Below are 14332 nucleotides of genomic sequence, written 5' to 3'. Positions count from 1 at the left end.
ATTGCTTGTATGGTTAATGTAAACGGTTTTTAAATTATGAAGTTCTAATAAAATTACTATTTTGTGTTTTAGAAATACAAATGGCAAACATCGAGAAACTCCAGTTCCCGGCTCTAAAAGTAACCGGCGAAAACTATGTCAGATGGGTCACAAATGTGAAACCTTATCTTGTAATAAAAAAGATATCCGAAGCTATAAAAGTCGGTAACAAATCGCCACCCGAGCATATAGCCGAGGCGATAATCTTCCTGAAGAAGCACTTAGATGAGAATCTAACTCACGACTATGGAGACGTTGAGGACCCAGCTGTACTATGGCAAGCCTTGAAAGACAGATTCGATAATCAAAAGGAAATCAATCTCCCTCACGCTCTTGAAGAGTGGAAAACCCTGAGGTTTCAGGATTTCCAAAGGGTTAGAGATTACAATTCCACTATCTTAAGGATAGTTGCACAATTAAAATATTGTGGTAACCCTGTCACCGAAGCAGAAATGCTTGACAAGACATACAATACCTTCCACAAAGAACACAACGTCTTATCCCGAATTTACAGAAAATGTGGGTACACCAAATTTTCTGAATTGATGGTAACACTCATGTTGGCTGAAAAGAACGATGAGTTACTAATCAAAAACCATAATTCCCGACCTACGGGAGCCAAGGCATTTCCCGAAGTGAATGCTACGGCGGTAGAATATTCGGGAAGGAGAAACCATACCAACCGAGGTCGTGGTCGGCGTTTCAACAACAAACGTGGAAAGCCTTACTATCCTAAAAGTATTAGATCTAACAAATGGGTTAGATCTGAACAACCTCATAAAGGCAAAGAAACCGAAGAGGATACCACAAAGAAAAGTGAGACTGTATGTTACAGATGTGGATGTAAAGGACATTGGTCCCGTACCTGTCGTACTCCCCCACATTTGTGCAAGTTATATCAAGAATCCATAAAAGGAAAGGCTAAAGAGGTGAACCTCACGGAAAACGTTGAAGGGACCTCATACCTTGAATCCTCTGATTTCGCAAATGAGCTGGACTAGAATACTCTTGAAGAGTACGAAAATGTTTCTAATAAGACTGCTGAATAGTCCTCATTTGTAATGTATAATAATTATGTTTTCAAAGAATAATGTTGTTTTAACAACAATATATGTATAATTATTGTGTGTTTTCTTTATATAATCAATGAATAAATTTCACGTTTCACTTTTATTTAATGTTTATGATAATTTCAGAAATGGATCAAAATACTAATGGAGCAAAATCCAAGAAACGGATTCGTGAAATATGCATACCAGATAGTGGAACAACGCACACTATTCTGAGACAAAAGAGATATTTCTCTGATATAAAACCGACAAGAATTGTCGTCAATACAATATCAGGTCCTGCAGACGTGATTGAAGGAACTGGTAAAGCAAACTTTACTTTGCCGAATGGAACAAAATTTTCCATAAATAATGCTTTATATTCTCCGAGTTCTAAAAGGAATTTGTTGAGTTTTAAAGACATATATCTTCACGGATATGATACTCAGTCTGCAACTGAGGATGGAAAGAAATACATGTATGTAATTTCTGAAAAATGTGGCAGAAAGCACATATTGGAAAAGTTTCCAGAACTTCCTTCGGGATTACATCATACTTATATCGATGAGATCGAATCAAATCTTGTAGTAAAACGGAACCCAGAAGAGTTCACGTTATGGCATGATCGCCTTGGCCATCCAGGCACTACAATGATGCGTAGAATCATAGAGAGCTCACATGGTCATTCACTGAAAATCCAGGAGATTTCTCAAGGGAATAAAATGACATGTGTTGCATGTTCTCTAGGAAAATTGATCGTAAGGCCATCGCCAACCAAAATCGATAAAGAATCACCAAAGTTCCTTGAAAGAATTCAAGGTGATATATGTGGACCGATACATCCACCATGTGGACCATTCCACTATTTTATGGTATTAATTGACGCATCCAGTAGATGGTCACACGTTTGTCTATTATCATCTCGAAATGTGGCATTTGCGAGATTTCTAACTCAGATAATCAAACTGCGAGCACAGTTTCCTGATTATACTATTAAAAGAGTTAGACTAGACAACGCTGGTGAATTCACATCCCAAGCATTCAATGACTATTGTATGGTAATGGGAATTGAAGTTGAACATTCAGTTGCTCATGTTCATACGCAAAATGGTTTGGCTGAATCTTTAATTAAGCGTCTGCAATTGATTGCAAGACCATTGATCATGAGATCAAAACTTCCAACCTCTGTATGGGGACATGCCATTTTGCATGCAGAAGCACTCATTCGGATCAGACCGAGTGCATACCATAAGTATTCCCCACTTCAGTTAGCGTTTGGTCGAGAACCAAACATTTCCCACTTTAGAATCTTTGGTTGTGCGGTATATGTGCCTGTAGCACCACCACAACGAACAAAGATGGGACCACAAAGAAGGTTGGGAATATATGTTGGTTGTGATTCTCCATCAATTATAAGATACCTAGAACCACAGACTGGTGACGTCTTTACAGCACGTTTTGCTGATTGTCATTTTGACGAAAATGTATTCCCAGTTCTAGGGGGAGAAAACAAAAATGTTGGAAGTGATATAAAATGGAGTGTACCATCATTGTTATATCTTGATCCTCCTACTAAAGAGTCAGAACTAGAAGTTCGACGAATTATGCATTTACAGAGTATAGCTAACCAGCTACCTGATGCATTTGCAGATACCAAGACGGTAACTAAATCTCATATACCAGCTGCAAATGCTCCTGCTCGTATCAAAATGCCAAATGAACAAGAAAAGGAGGATGACACACGAGAGCCAAAAACACGCCTGAAGCGTGGTAGACCTGCTGGTTCTAAGGATAAGAATCCTAGGAAACAGAAGAAAGCTGAAATATATGATGCACCCAAAATAGCAGAAAATATTTTGGAAGAAATAAATGATAAGGACTCTGATGAATCAGAGCATCATGAATCGAAAGATAATCATGAGATTTCTATTAATTACATCCATAATAAAAGGATATGGAATAGAAATGAACAAAATGATCTTGATGATGCTTTCTCATATATCGTGTCAGGTGAGGTAAATGAAGATACCGATGATCCAGAACCGAAATCCATATATGAATGTCAAAAGAGACATGATTGGAATAAATGGAAAGAAGCAATACAAATCGAACTTGATTCGCTTAACAAACGAAAAGTGTTTGGATCTATTGTACTCACACCTGAAGATGTGAGACCAGTTGGGTACAGATGGATTTTCGTTCGAAAACGAAATGAGAAAAATGAGATTACAAGGTATAAAGCTCGCCTTGTAGCCCAAGGATTTTCTCAAAGACCTGGTATTGATTATGAGGAAACATATTCTCCTGTAATGGATGCGATCACATTTAGATTCCTGATGAGTCTAGCCGCTGATAAAAATCTTGAGATGCGTCTCATGGATGTTGTTACAGCTTATCTATACGGATCATTAGATACTGATATCTACATGAAAATCCCTGATGGATTTAAAATGCCAGAAGCATTAAGTTCCAAACCTAAAGAGTTATGTGCAATAAAATTGCAAAGATCATTATATGGGTTAAAACAATCTGGACGTATGTGGTACAATCGTCTCAGTGAACATTTAACAAAAGAAGGATATGTGAATGATCCTATATGCCCATGTGTTTTCATCAAGAAAACAACATCCGGATTTGTGATAATCGCGGTATATGTTGATGATCTAAATATTATTGGAACTCAAAAAGAAATACAAAAGGCATCAGACTATCTCAAAGGAGAATTTGAGATGAAAGATCTTGGACAGACACAGTATTGTCTTGGCCTACAAATAGAACATTCACAAAATGGTATATTTGTGCATCAATCCACATACACTAAAAGAGTGTTGAAACGATTTAACATGGATAAATCAACTCCTCTTAGCACCCCGATGGTCGTTAGATCACTTAACATTGAAAGTGATCCATTTCGACCACCTGAGGAAAAAGAAGAGATACTTGGTCCGGAAGTACCATATCTAAGTGCAATTGGAGCGTTGATGTACCTTGCAAATTGTACACGGCCTGATATATCATTCGCTGTTAATCTTCTAGCAAGATTTAGCTCATCTCCAACACGAAGACATTGGAATGGAATTAAACATGTCTTTCGTTACTTACAAGGGACTATTGATTTAGGCTTATTTTACCCTAAAGATTCAAATGGTCAAATGGTTGGTTTTGCAGATGCAGGATATCTTTCAGATCCACACAAAGCCCGATCGCAAACAGGATATGTTTTTACGATCGGAGGCACTGCTATATCTTGGCGTTCTCAGAAACAAACGCTTGTGGCTACCTCTTCAAATCATGCTGAGATCATCGCACTCCATGAAGCAAGTAAAGAATGTGTATGGCTAAGATCAATAAGCCAACACATTTGTTCAAGTAGTGGGATTGACAAAAGTACGGGGCCAACTATTCTATATGAAGACAATGCAGCATGTGTTGCTCAAACGAAGGAAGGATATATCAAAAGTGATAGAACAAAACATATACATCCAAAGTTCTTCTCATACACCCAAGAGCTCGAGAAGAAGAAAGAGATTGAAGTAAGATATGTCCGATCATGCGACAATGCAGCCGACCTCTTCACAAAAGCACTTCCTACTTCGGTATTCAGAAAACATGTCCATAACATTGGAATGCGTCATCAGAAGGATCTATGACTGCTCAATCGAGGGGGAGCTTACGTAGTTGTACTCTTTTTACCTAACTATGGTTTTTCCCATTGGGTTTTCCTAGAAAGGTTTTTAACGAGGCAACAAAGACGTTAAGCGAGAGCGGAGAGTGACACCGGTTCCCAAGGGGAGTGTTACGAAACTTAATTTAATACAAGATGGATGATCAAGGGGGAGTGTTATAAGATAAACTTTGAAATGATCCTCCACTCCTTTACCAACTCAAGCACTATGATCATCTACTCATCAAGCACTATGATCATCTACTCATCAAGCACTATGATCACCCACTCATTTACCAAATCAAGCACCATCTTTGATATTTTATGCATTGTTGTTCACTATAAATATCATCACTCATCTCACTATTTTGTACACCATAAACAAGAACAAGAGTTTATAAGAAAAGAACCATTACATCTTCTTCTTCTTACTTATAATAAACTCTCTCACTTATAGTAGTGTTATTTGCTTCCTACGGGTATTAAATTCTACTCTTATTTAAATTTCTCGATACTATAAATTATAAGTTATTTCATAACAATAATAAGGTGGTGAATAAATTTTCCGTTGTACATAGTTTTACAAGTCCCATGTGAGGCACAAGTCATTATTGATTAGTATCGTCAAAGGGTCCACGTGGACGAACGAGAAACGAAGAATTCTCCACCCACGCTCAAAAAAAGACCCTCCGAATGATTCAGTAGTTTTATTCGTTTTGAGTGAAAGCCGGTTTAGAACATTGGTTAAACATTAATTATCATCATCAGATACAAACTTAAATTTCTCAAAATCTATATCATTAGCTGCATCTTCCAAAGATCTTGCCTTCTTAATCAAAAGTTCACCTCTTCTCAACCTCATCATCACCTCAACTCCTCCTACTTCTCTAACCATCTCCAAACCTTTCTCTAACTCATCCACAAACCAAGTCATCTCTTCATACTTTTCTTGCAAGGAAAGTTTAGCATCCGTCAACTTGACCCTAACTCTTTCCTCCCTCCACATCTCAGCCATTTGCAACATCTGCCTTTCCTCCTCCGTCTCATTCCATATCCTCCTTGTTTCCACCTTCAGTTCATCTATCCTCGTCACCAGTTCCTCGCACACCTTCTCTAGTGTGTCTCTTTCTCTCCTCAACCGATTTGCTGTTGATTCCATCTCCAACACCTTCTTCTTTAACATAGAATTCTCAGCATTAGCTCTTTTCCTCTCTTCCCTTTCTTTGCTTAACTTCTCCTTCAAGTAATCAAAAAGTGAATCAGTATTTTCTTCCCAGCTTATTCTTTGGTTTCTTATACCATTTTCCTTTGATCCAATCTTCTCTGTTTCAAGCTCTTTGATTCTAGATTGAGCCTTCCATAGCTCATCTTGAAGACGAGGAACGAGGCCACCGTCTATATTCTCTTCTTCTTGAAACTTCTCATAAGGTTCAACGGAGTAATACGTTCGGCATGATCCCAAGTCCCACTTAGTTATCCCCTCCATCTGCAACATTTTTAAAAGGCAAAGAAAATCAACGTTGTGATATCTCAGAGACCAAACCAAATTATCACAAACCTGATAGCTAAAACGTTCTGCACCGTCAGCTTTAGGAGGAAGCTTCTGAAGCCTTGACGCAAGCTTCCTCGCAGAGACTTTGAACCCTTTTGATTTCTTGTGACTTGAACGTTCGACGGAGGAGATGTATATTTTCCGGCGATGAAGAGAGAGTGACTCGTCCCCGGTGTTCATAAGGGAAAAAAATACAATGACAATTGGGAGTCGAACATTCAGGGACAACACATGTATAGAATTATATACAAACATATATCTGGATTTACATTGAATCATAATGCACATTATTAAGAAACAAATTGAAAATATTTAAGACAATGATTTGCTATGCAGATTTGGTCTCTTTGCTTCTATATATGCAGATTTGGTCTCTTTGCATCTATATATGAAGGTTTTGATATACATATTATATGTTAACACATAAAGAGAAAATAAACTAAATTAATGCGTATGATACATAGACTAAGAACAATAAGTACTGAGACTAAATCGAATATTTTCTTCCAAAAATTGTAATTATACCAATTTTTTATTTTTCTTTTAATTGTAGCTGAATATATGTTCTAGTTTACCTTTATTTGTTTTTTCTTATTATTATTATGAATTTTCAAACTGTTCTTTGGTTGATGATTGATGAACCAGTTTTCACTCTTTCTTGCCAATACATTTTTTCACTATCTCATAAGTATCTTTTCCTGAATCCACTATGCAGGTTATAAAGAAACACGATCTGGTCTTCAGGAAAAGCTCATTACTACCATGCATTATTATACCTTCACGTAGTTAGATTGGCTACACTACTATGAATAGTCACTAAGCACAAACCAAATCAAATCTCCATTTGAATTAGCACATTTGCAGAACCAACAAACTTGGAAAGCTAAGTGTCAATTAAAAAGCAAGAACAATGAAAAGAAACAGAAGAACCATCCAACAACAAAACTAAAACCAGAGAGTTTACAAAAGCAAAGATCCATCCAACATCTGAACCTGTCTTTTTAAGACTGTTGGCGCCGCTTGTAACGCACCATCACATTGCCTTTAACACCAACCACCATAGCGTTCCAGTCAATCTCAGGAAACGGTGAAACCAACTCAAGCTCAAAGTTCCTCAGCAAATGACTCCATATAGCTTTGATCTGCAGGTAAGCAAATGGCTCTCCAAGACACCCGTGCCTACCTCCACCGAACGAAATGTACGAAAACGCTCCTGCGGCTTTGTCCTCTTCTCTTCCCACCGAGAATCTATCAGGGTCGTAGCTTTCAGGGATCTTGAAGATATGCGGCAAGCGGTTGGCAAATGCAGGCGAGGTCGCAACGATATGACCCTTCGGGATGTCATACGTTTTACCATCCCTTGTCCTGACGTTGAAGTCACAGTGGGAAGCTCTCATGAGCATGATCAACGGAGGGTGAAGCCTCAAGGCTTCTTTAATGCATCGGTAGAGAACATCCATCTCGGATAAGATGTCGTGATCAATCTTGTCTCCGTGCTTCTCCATTAGCTTCCTCTGCTCATCCAAAGCGGCTGAGAAGTGTTCCTTGTATTTCATCGGGTAAGCACCGGTCCACGTGGAAGTGATGGAGCTAGTGTGCTGTCCTGCGAACAGAGCAGCGATGAGCAAACCCGTCACCTCGGATTCAGTCGTCTGCCTACCGTCTTTGTACTTTGACTCGATGAAACACTGCAACATGTCGTTTTCGGCTTTGTCTGAACGTTTTCTTGATCCTATGATCTTTGAGAAGATCTCGGAGAGCTTTTGCCTGGCGCGGTCGCGGCGACGGTGAGCTGGAAGCGGGAGGTAGGGGAAGAGGACACTGATGGGAAGCATTCCATTGTCAAGGTCATGGAACAAAGCAGAGACGTCATCGAAAAGCTGGTCACGAACTTCTCTACCTAGTAGACATCTGCTAGCGGTTAAGATGATGAGACGCTCTAGCTCATCCTTTAGATCAACTTCACCTCTCTCTCCCCATTTCGAGAAGAAGTCCTGCACAAGTATTCGCAAATGAAGCTACCAATGTATTGCTACGAGGTAATTAGGCGCATGATTAGTGCCTAGGCAGATTATTCAGAACCGAGACAGGAACTAGGCGTCAACAAATTATTGATTGTTGCGAAGGTAATCGAAAAATCTATATTTATTCATAACATAGAGGTTCCTTATATAGAAGATTACACCGTCATAGATAAATGGAAATACTATAAATCATAATCTTTTGGTTATGAGCCATCCACAATCTGGTTCATAACACTCCCCCTTAGATGCCATAACCGTTTAGAACTTGTAATGTGCTTTAATGTTGCCTCATTAAAACTTTACCAGGAAAACCCAATTGGGACAAAACCATAGTGAAGGAAAAAAAGTACAACACACATTACTCCCCCTGATTTGGACATTACTGAAGGTCCCTTGGACCTCTCCAATTTTCTGCAATTCGTGGGTGATGAAGATCTTGGGCATAATATGTTTCGTCATCGAATATGATAGTTGGTTCTTCTTTACCATCGGCCATGTCACAATCTGATCGAACATATTGAGTCATCGACCTCAAATACACACACACGAAATCTTGGATGATGTTGATGTGATATGCGTGTACCACCATGTGTAAGACATAACCTGTCTGAAAACAAATTAACAAAACCAAATAACCCCTCTTTGGGCTGGTTAGTATAAAATAAACTAAAATCAAAGGCTTCTTCATCGTCCTTCTTATGGACCAATCAGATCAGTGTTTAAAACAAGACTTCTGCATCGTCCATCTTAGGATTAAATGGACTTCTTTATCGTCCACCTTTGGACTGAATGGATCAGTGTCCAAAAAAAAGTGATCTCACGCCCATGTACTAGATAATGGGTGAGACTGGTCTATATTAAATCTCTTGAGTACCCTTTTCTGTATATACTATTTGATGCACAAGGATTTCATTGTTAATGTACTCAAGCTGTAATCTCAAACAAAAATTTGTTTTCCAAGATCTTTCATCTCAAATTCTTTCTTGAGATATTCAACTGTTTGGGAAATTGAATCCAGAGGTTCCTAGGATATTCAGATCATATACTTTGATGATTATCAATATTGTTCTCGAGAACTTGCTGTACTTTCAGCTCAATACCCTCCAGTACTTTCATTATCCAGTGGACCATATAAATATGCAGTCACTACATCAACTTGCTGCAAGTCTAATTTTCTCTCTTATATAGTCAGACTTATGAGAAATCTAAAAGTAGTTGCATCCACCACATGGGAGTATGTCTCTTCATAATCTATTACTGGTCTTTGTGAGAATCCTTGTGCAACATCAGCTTTATATCTCACGATTTCTATTCCTCACAAGACCCATTTATATCCACTGGTTTTAACATCATCTGGCGTCTTAATCATATGGCCAAATACGTCTTTCTTCTTTAAAATATTTAACCCCATGTTTCCATTCAATCCAATCTGTTCTACGAGTGCGCACTCTTATATTGACGTGGGTTCATGATCCTCGCTTATATTCATAAATTCAAGTGCTACCTTGTATGCAAATAAATCATCTTATGTCGACATTCCCTATTGGTTCCATTATGTTCCAGACATGATATAATCGATTGAGATTCATTATCCCCATCCTCCTTTTGAGGTCTCATCTTAGTTCTCTGTGGTGGAGCAATTAGTACATAGACAACACATCCAAATGTCTTATGATGGGGTATGTCTGGCTCTTGACCCGTTAATAATTGTGATAGGGGATATCTATGCTCACTAAATGGCCTGATGCGTATTAACTTACGTGCATGTAAATTTCGTGTGGCCCAAGCTGTGAATGGGAGTTTTGACCTCATAAGTTATGGTCTATCAATCAGCTATTTGCGTTTTAAAAGATTTCGGCCAAGTCGTTCTTGGTATGGACATGTATCACATAATTGTCTACACTTACCCCCATGGACATACCATAATCATTTAAATGCTTGCGACATGTATTCACCAGTATTATCTAGACATGTAATCTTTATTATGAAAAAGGAGCTCGTAGCCGTTTTACTGGTGATGGCCTAATGATTTTCCCTTGTGTACATGCTACACACGTGAGATTCTTTGGAATAACTCTTCTTATCTTTTAATGTGTGCCTTTTGAATATCAATTTTCGCATCATGTTTGGACCAGGATGGCCAATCCGGCTGTGCCATAAAGTGTATATTTTCGCAGGATTTTAGCCTCTATCATACTGATCTATGCATAGTTTAGGTCAGTAGAGAATGCATGTATAATCTTTAGGACTTATTATGGCCTTGGGCGATTTTATACATATATCTGAAGGAACTCTTTGTTTCTTTCGCCCATTGTTTCAATATGGAAACCATTCATTCTTATATCTTTAAAACTCAATAGGTTGCTCTTGCTCTTAGAGCTGGGTGAATATAAGGCATCACTGATTTCTAGATGCATACTCTTAGGCAATAATATATTAGTCTAGCCATAGTCTTCTTTCAGACTGGCGATATCTGCTTTAGTACTTATATTGGCATTTTTCAGTGTACTCATATAGAAAAATCATTCATTCATTTAATCTAAGCAGAAAATGTAATATAAATAAATTCAAAGAGATAAAAATCAGAGAAAACCTACAAGCAAAGCAATCACACAAGTTTGATGTCGAAATCAGATTATCAACTTGATTCTTTTAGGCAATCATAAGTCTCATATTCCATAACATCATCTTGATCATGTTCGAAATTATTTTCACCATTTTTATAGACCAAGTGGGTTTCAGGATTCTTCCCTTTCAGACTCTCTTTGATATAGGTCACAAAAATGTTTGGGAGTCCTTCATATCTTAGCCCAATAGTTCCCCATTCCACATCTATGGCACACTGATTTGGTCGAGCTTTGTGATTTAAAGGATATACCACGACCACTGCCTTGACCATGGCTCAAATTGGATTGATACCCACGGCCTCTGCCATAGTGATTCCCACGGCCAAATGTGTTATAGTGGCCATGGCCACGTCCTTTCCACCCTCCGCGGCCATGACCGTGTGGTCTATCATTCTGGACGTGGTTACCTTCTTTTTTTTTCTGCGGCCTTATTGGTATCAGGTAATGTGGTTAATCCAGGAGGTCTCAATTCACTGTTTCTCATCAGTAATCCATTATTTTGCCCAGCTAGCAATAGACTCATCCACAGACTTATAGTCCTGGATTCTGGGATTCCTCCAATCAAATAGGGCATTTGGTAATAACACCGTTCTTTGGTGATCATATCTCGATTTTTAACTCTGTCCAAAGGTCTAGAGGATTCTCTATAGTCATATACTGATCTTTGAGACTTTTAATAAGATGATGGCTAATAATTAATATTGTCATGTATCAATCTTTCTTATTGGCATTATTGCCTTCTATGATACATTCACCAAGTCTTTTTGACTTTAGGATAATCTTTGTATCCAATGCCCACCGTAAATAATTATCTCCAGAGAGATTTAGGGCAGCAAAATCCAGGTTGATTTTCGACATCTCAAATCATATATCACTCAATATTTAGGTATAATTTTCATGCGGCCTTACTCTTAAAAACAATCAATTCGGATTTCAATCTTGTGAGGACAATGAGACTATCAATCTTAAAGGCATTTAATCAATCAGTCAATTTCTAGCAAGTCTCAGCAATACTATTTCTATGTGCTCATAATATTATGGTTTATTAAGACTAGCAAAAATGGATTCAATTAATCATGCAATTAAGGTTTAACAATCAATGGATTTTAGCAAGACTAGTAAAAAGATTTATTAATCACTCGATCAGTTTCAAGGCTGTTTTGAGCAATACTAGAATATAGATTTCAAACATGAATTTCAATGAATTAGTTTCAAGGCTGATTCTATCAATTTTATTAATCAGTTTCAAGGCTGATATTTATCAGTTTCGAAACTGATATTAGCAAGATGGAATCAAGCAATCTAATTTTAGGAATACACAAATTAGGGTTTAGGGTTTCAATTTGAAATTATGGTTTTATCAATAAATCAGCTTCTAGCAAATAATCTTAAACCTCGGAACAGTTGATTATATCATGAAACTATCAACCTAGTATAATATGAAACCTCAAAACTTTCAATTCAAATTATGCAATACACAGATTCTATTTTAGGGCTTATCAATTCGAATTAGGGTTTATATTATAACAGATTCTAACATGCAATATTAAACCTTAAATCATTCAATCAGGTTATAAAAACTATCAATCCTAACTCTCACGGATTTAAACCTCAAAGAAACATTCAATCAATCAAATAAAACAATCCATGCACAGATTTTAGGGTTTCACTTTGAAGATTAGTTCATTCGATTTTGGGTTCTTAGAGTTTAGGTATACCTTAAACCTTTGATGGGTTGAATGGACCACCAAGAGAATGAGCTTACGTGGACTGGTACAAACTGGAATCTTACACGGACTGGTCCAAACTGTTTCCTTGCAGTCCGCGATTTAGCTTAGGTTGAGCTGATCGGGATCGTTGGTACGCGAGCTGGTACTTCAGTCAAAGAACTCGTATATCTGGAACAGTTTGATCACGGACTGGAACAGGCTGATCGTACAATCTGGAATAGTTGAGGCGTACTGAAACTTGCAGATATCAGTCCACAGATCGATCTTGTTGAGATCAGTGGTCGAATACAGATCAGGGTCATGATCAAAGAGCGGTGGTCGATAGAGATTAGGGTTTTAGCAATGGAGAGAGATTTAAGGTTTATGGTCGATATTTTAGCTTAGGGTTTTAGAGATCAATCGTGTTGATAACGTGTTGTGAAAGTAATGGAAAAGTCTATATTTATTCATAACATAGAGGTTCCTTATATAGGAGATTACACCGTCATAGATAAATGGAAAGATTACAAATCATAATCTCTTGGTTATGAGCCATTCACAATCTGGTTCATAACATTGATTTATTTTATACAGATTTTACAAATGAAGCTACAATGTTCGAGAAATCGCTACGCACTAACTAGGCACTCTATAGAAAATTAGCTCATAGGAAGATTATTCGGGACCAAGGCGGAAACTAAACTAGACGTTAACAAACTATTGATTTATTTTATATAGATTTTACATTTATATAAGATATTTTAGTTTTTGGGTATAATTATAAAATTATTTCGATGACTTATTAAAATTTAGATATACAAAATAAAACATTTTTTTGTGAATGTTTACAAATATTATTACTTAATTTAATAGATTTATACTAAATTAAATCGATTCAAACCGTTTTAGAATGATTTAAATCTATTTAAAATGGTTTAAACCGATTTGAATCATATAAATCGGATTTTAGTTTCGGTTAGAGGGGGATTTGCCTTTTAGAACCTTGGAAACTACCGAACAAAAACACACGACAGCTACTTAGTAGAAGATGTTATATATATTACCTCAGCTTCAGTAACCATCATGTCGACATAACCTTTCAAATTATTGACTCTAAGTGCCTCAGTGAAGAACCTAAACTGCTCCTGACGAACTGAGTAGTCAACATCGAAGACAACTCCAGGGCCAAAAGTAGGCACATTGAACTGGTACACTTCCTGCTGGCTGAGATCAGACTCAGGAGCTTTGAAGAAATGAGCAGAAACTTCAGGACCGATGAGAAAAGTCATCTTTTTGTGGAGGAGGTTCACTGTGAAGACGCAGGGCCGGCTGATGACCAGGGGCCAGCAGTGCACCCGCCCAGGGCCCATTGTTGGAAGGGGCCCATAATTTTTTTTTTTAATGTAGTGGTGTAATTATATTTTTTGTAAACTATACGTATAATGTTTTAGAAAAACGAAATTAATAAATACAAAATTTATAAATCTAATTTTATGGAAACAAAATCTTATTTATGTTAATTTGATTAAACTTTTACCAAATTATAATTAATATTAAAATATTATAATCAACATTAAAAGTAGTTATCTAATGTGAGCTTTTTAGGCATGAGTGTATTTCATCAAGACGTCTTCAGTGACAATACAATTTTAATACTCTCAAAATCGT

General features: G+C 37.3%; 2 protein-coding genes across 2 annotated transcripts; both read right to left on the bottom strand.

The window, feature by feature from the left end:
* Positions 1 to 5179: 5179 nt before the first annotated feature.
* Positions 5180 to 6905, bottom strand: LOC106412992. Its single transcript, XM_013853851.3, has one exon. It carries the CDS (start codon positions 6590 to 6592, stop codon positions 5504 to 5506), a length of 1089 nt encoding a protein of 362 aa, XP_013709305.3. The 5' UTR covers positions 6593 to 6905; the 3' UTR covers positions 5180 to 5503.
* Positions 6906 to 7305: 400 nt separating this feature from the next.
* LOC111206219 (sterol 14-demethylase-like) lies at positions 7306 to 13953 on the bottom strand. The gene is made up of 2 exons (XM_022710596.2): positions 13729 to 13953; positions 7306 to 8298 (listed from the first exon to the last, which is right to left on the bottom strand). Exons 1-2 carry the CDS (start codon positions 13951 to 13953, stop codon positions 7306 to 7308), a joined length of 1218 nt encoding a protein of 405 aa, XP_022566317.2.
* Positions 13954 to 14332: the final 379 nt, after the last annotated feature.

This window comes from Brassica napus, chromosome C8 (assembly GCF_020379485.1).
Source record: "Brassica napus cultivar Da-Ae chromosome C8, Da-Ae, whole genome shotgun sequence".
NCBI lineage: Eukaryota > Viridiplantae > Streptophyta > Magnoliopsida > Brassicales > Brassicaceae > Brassica > Brassica napus.
This window is presented reverse-complemented; position numbering and strand designations above follow the sequence as displayed.

Excerpts from the sequence above, each read along its gene's own strand:
- LOC106412992 (XM_013853851.3), bottom strand. The coding sequence starts at position 6,592 with ATGTGCATTATGATTCAATGTAAATCCAGATATATGTTTGTATATAAT.
- LOC111206219 (XM_022710596.2), bottom strand. The coding sequence starts at position 13,953 with ATGACTTTTCTCATCGGTCCTGAAGTTTCTGCTCATTTCTTCAAAGCT. Across the intron at positions 8,299-13,728 it reads TGATGGTTACTGAAGCTGAG|GACTTCTTCTCGAAATGGGG; the intron begins GTAATATATATA and ends ATACTTGTGCAG.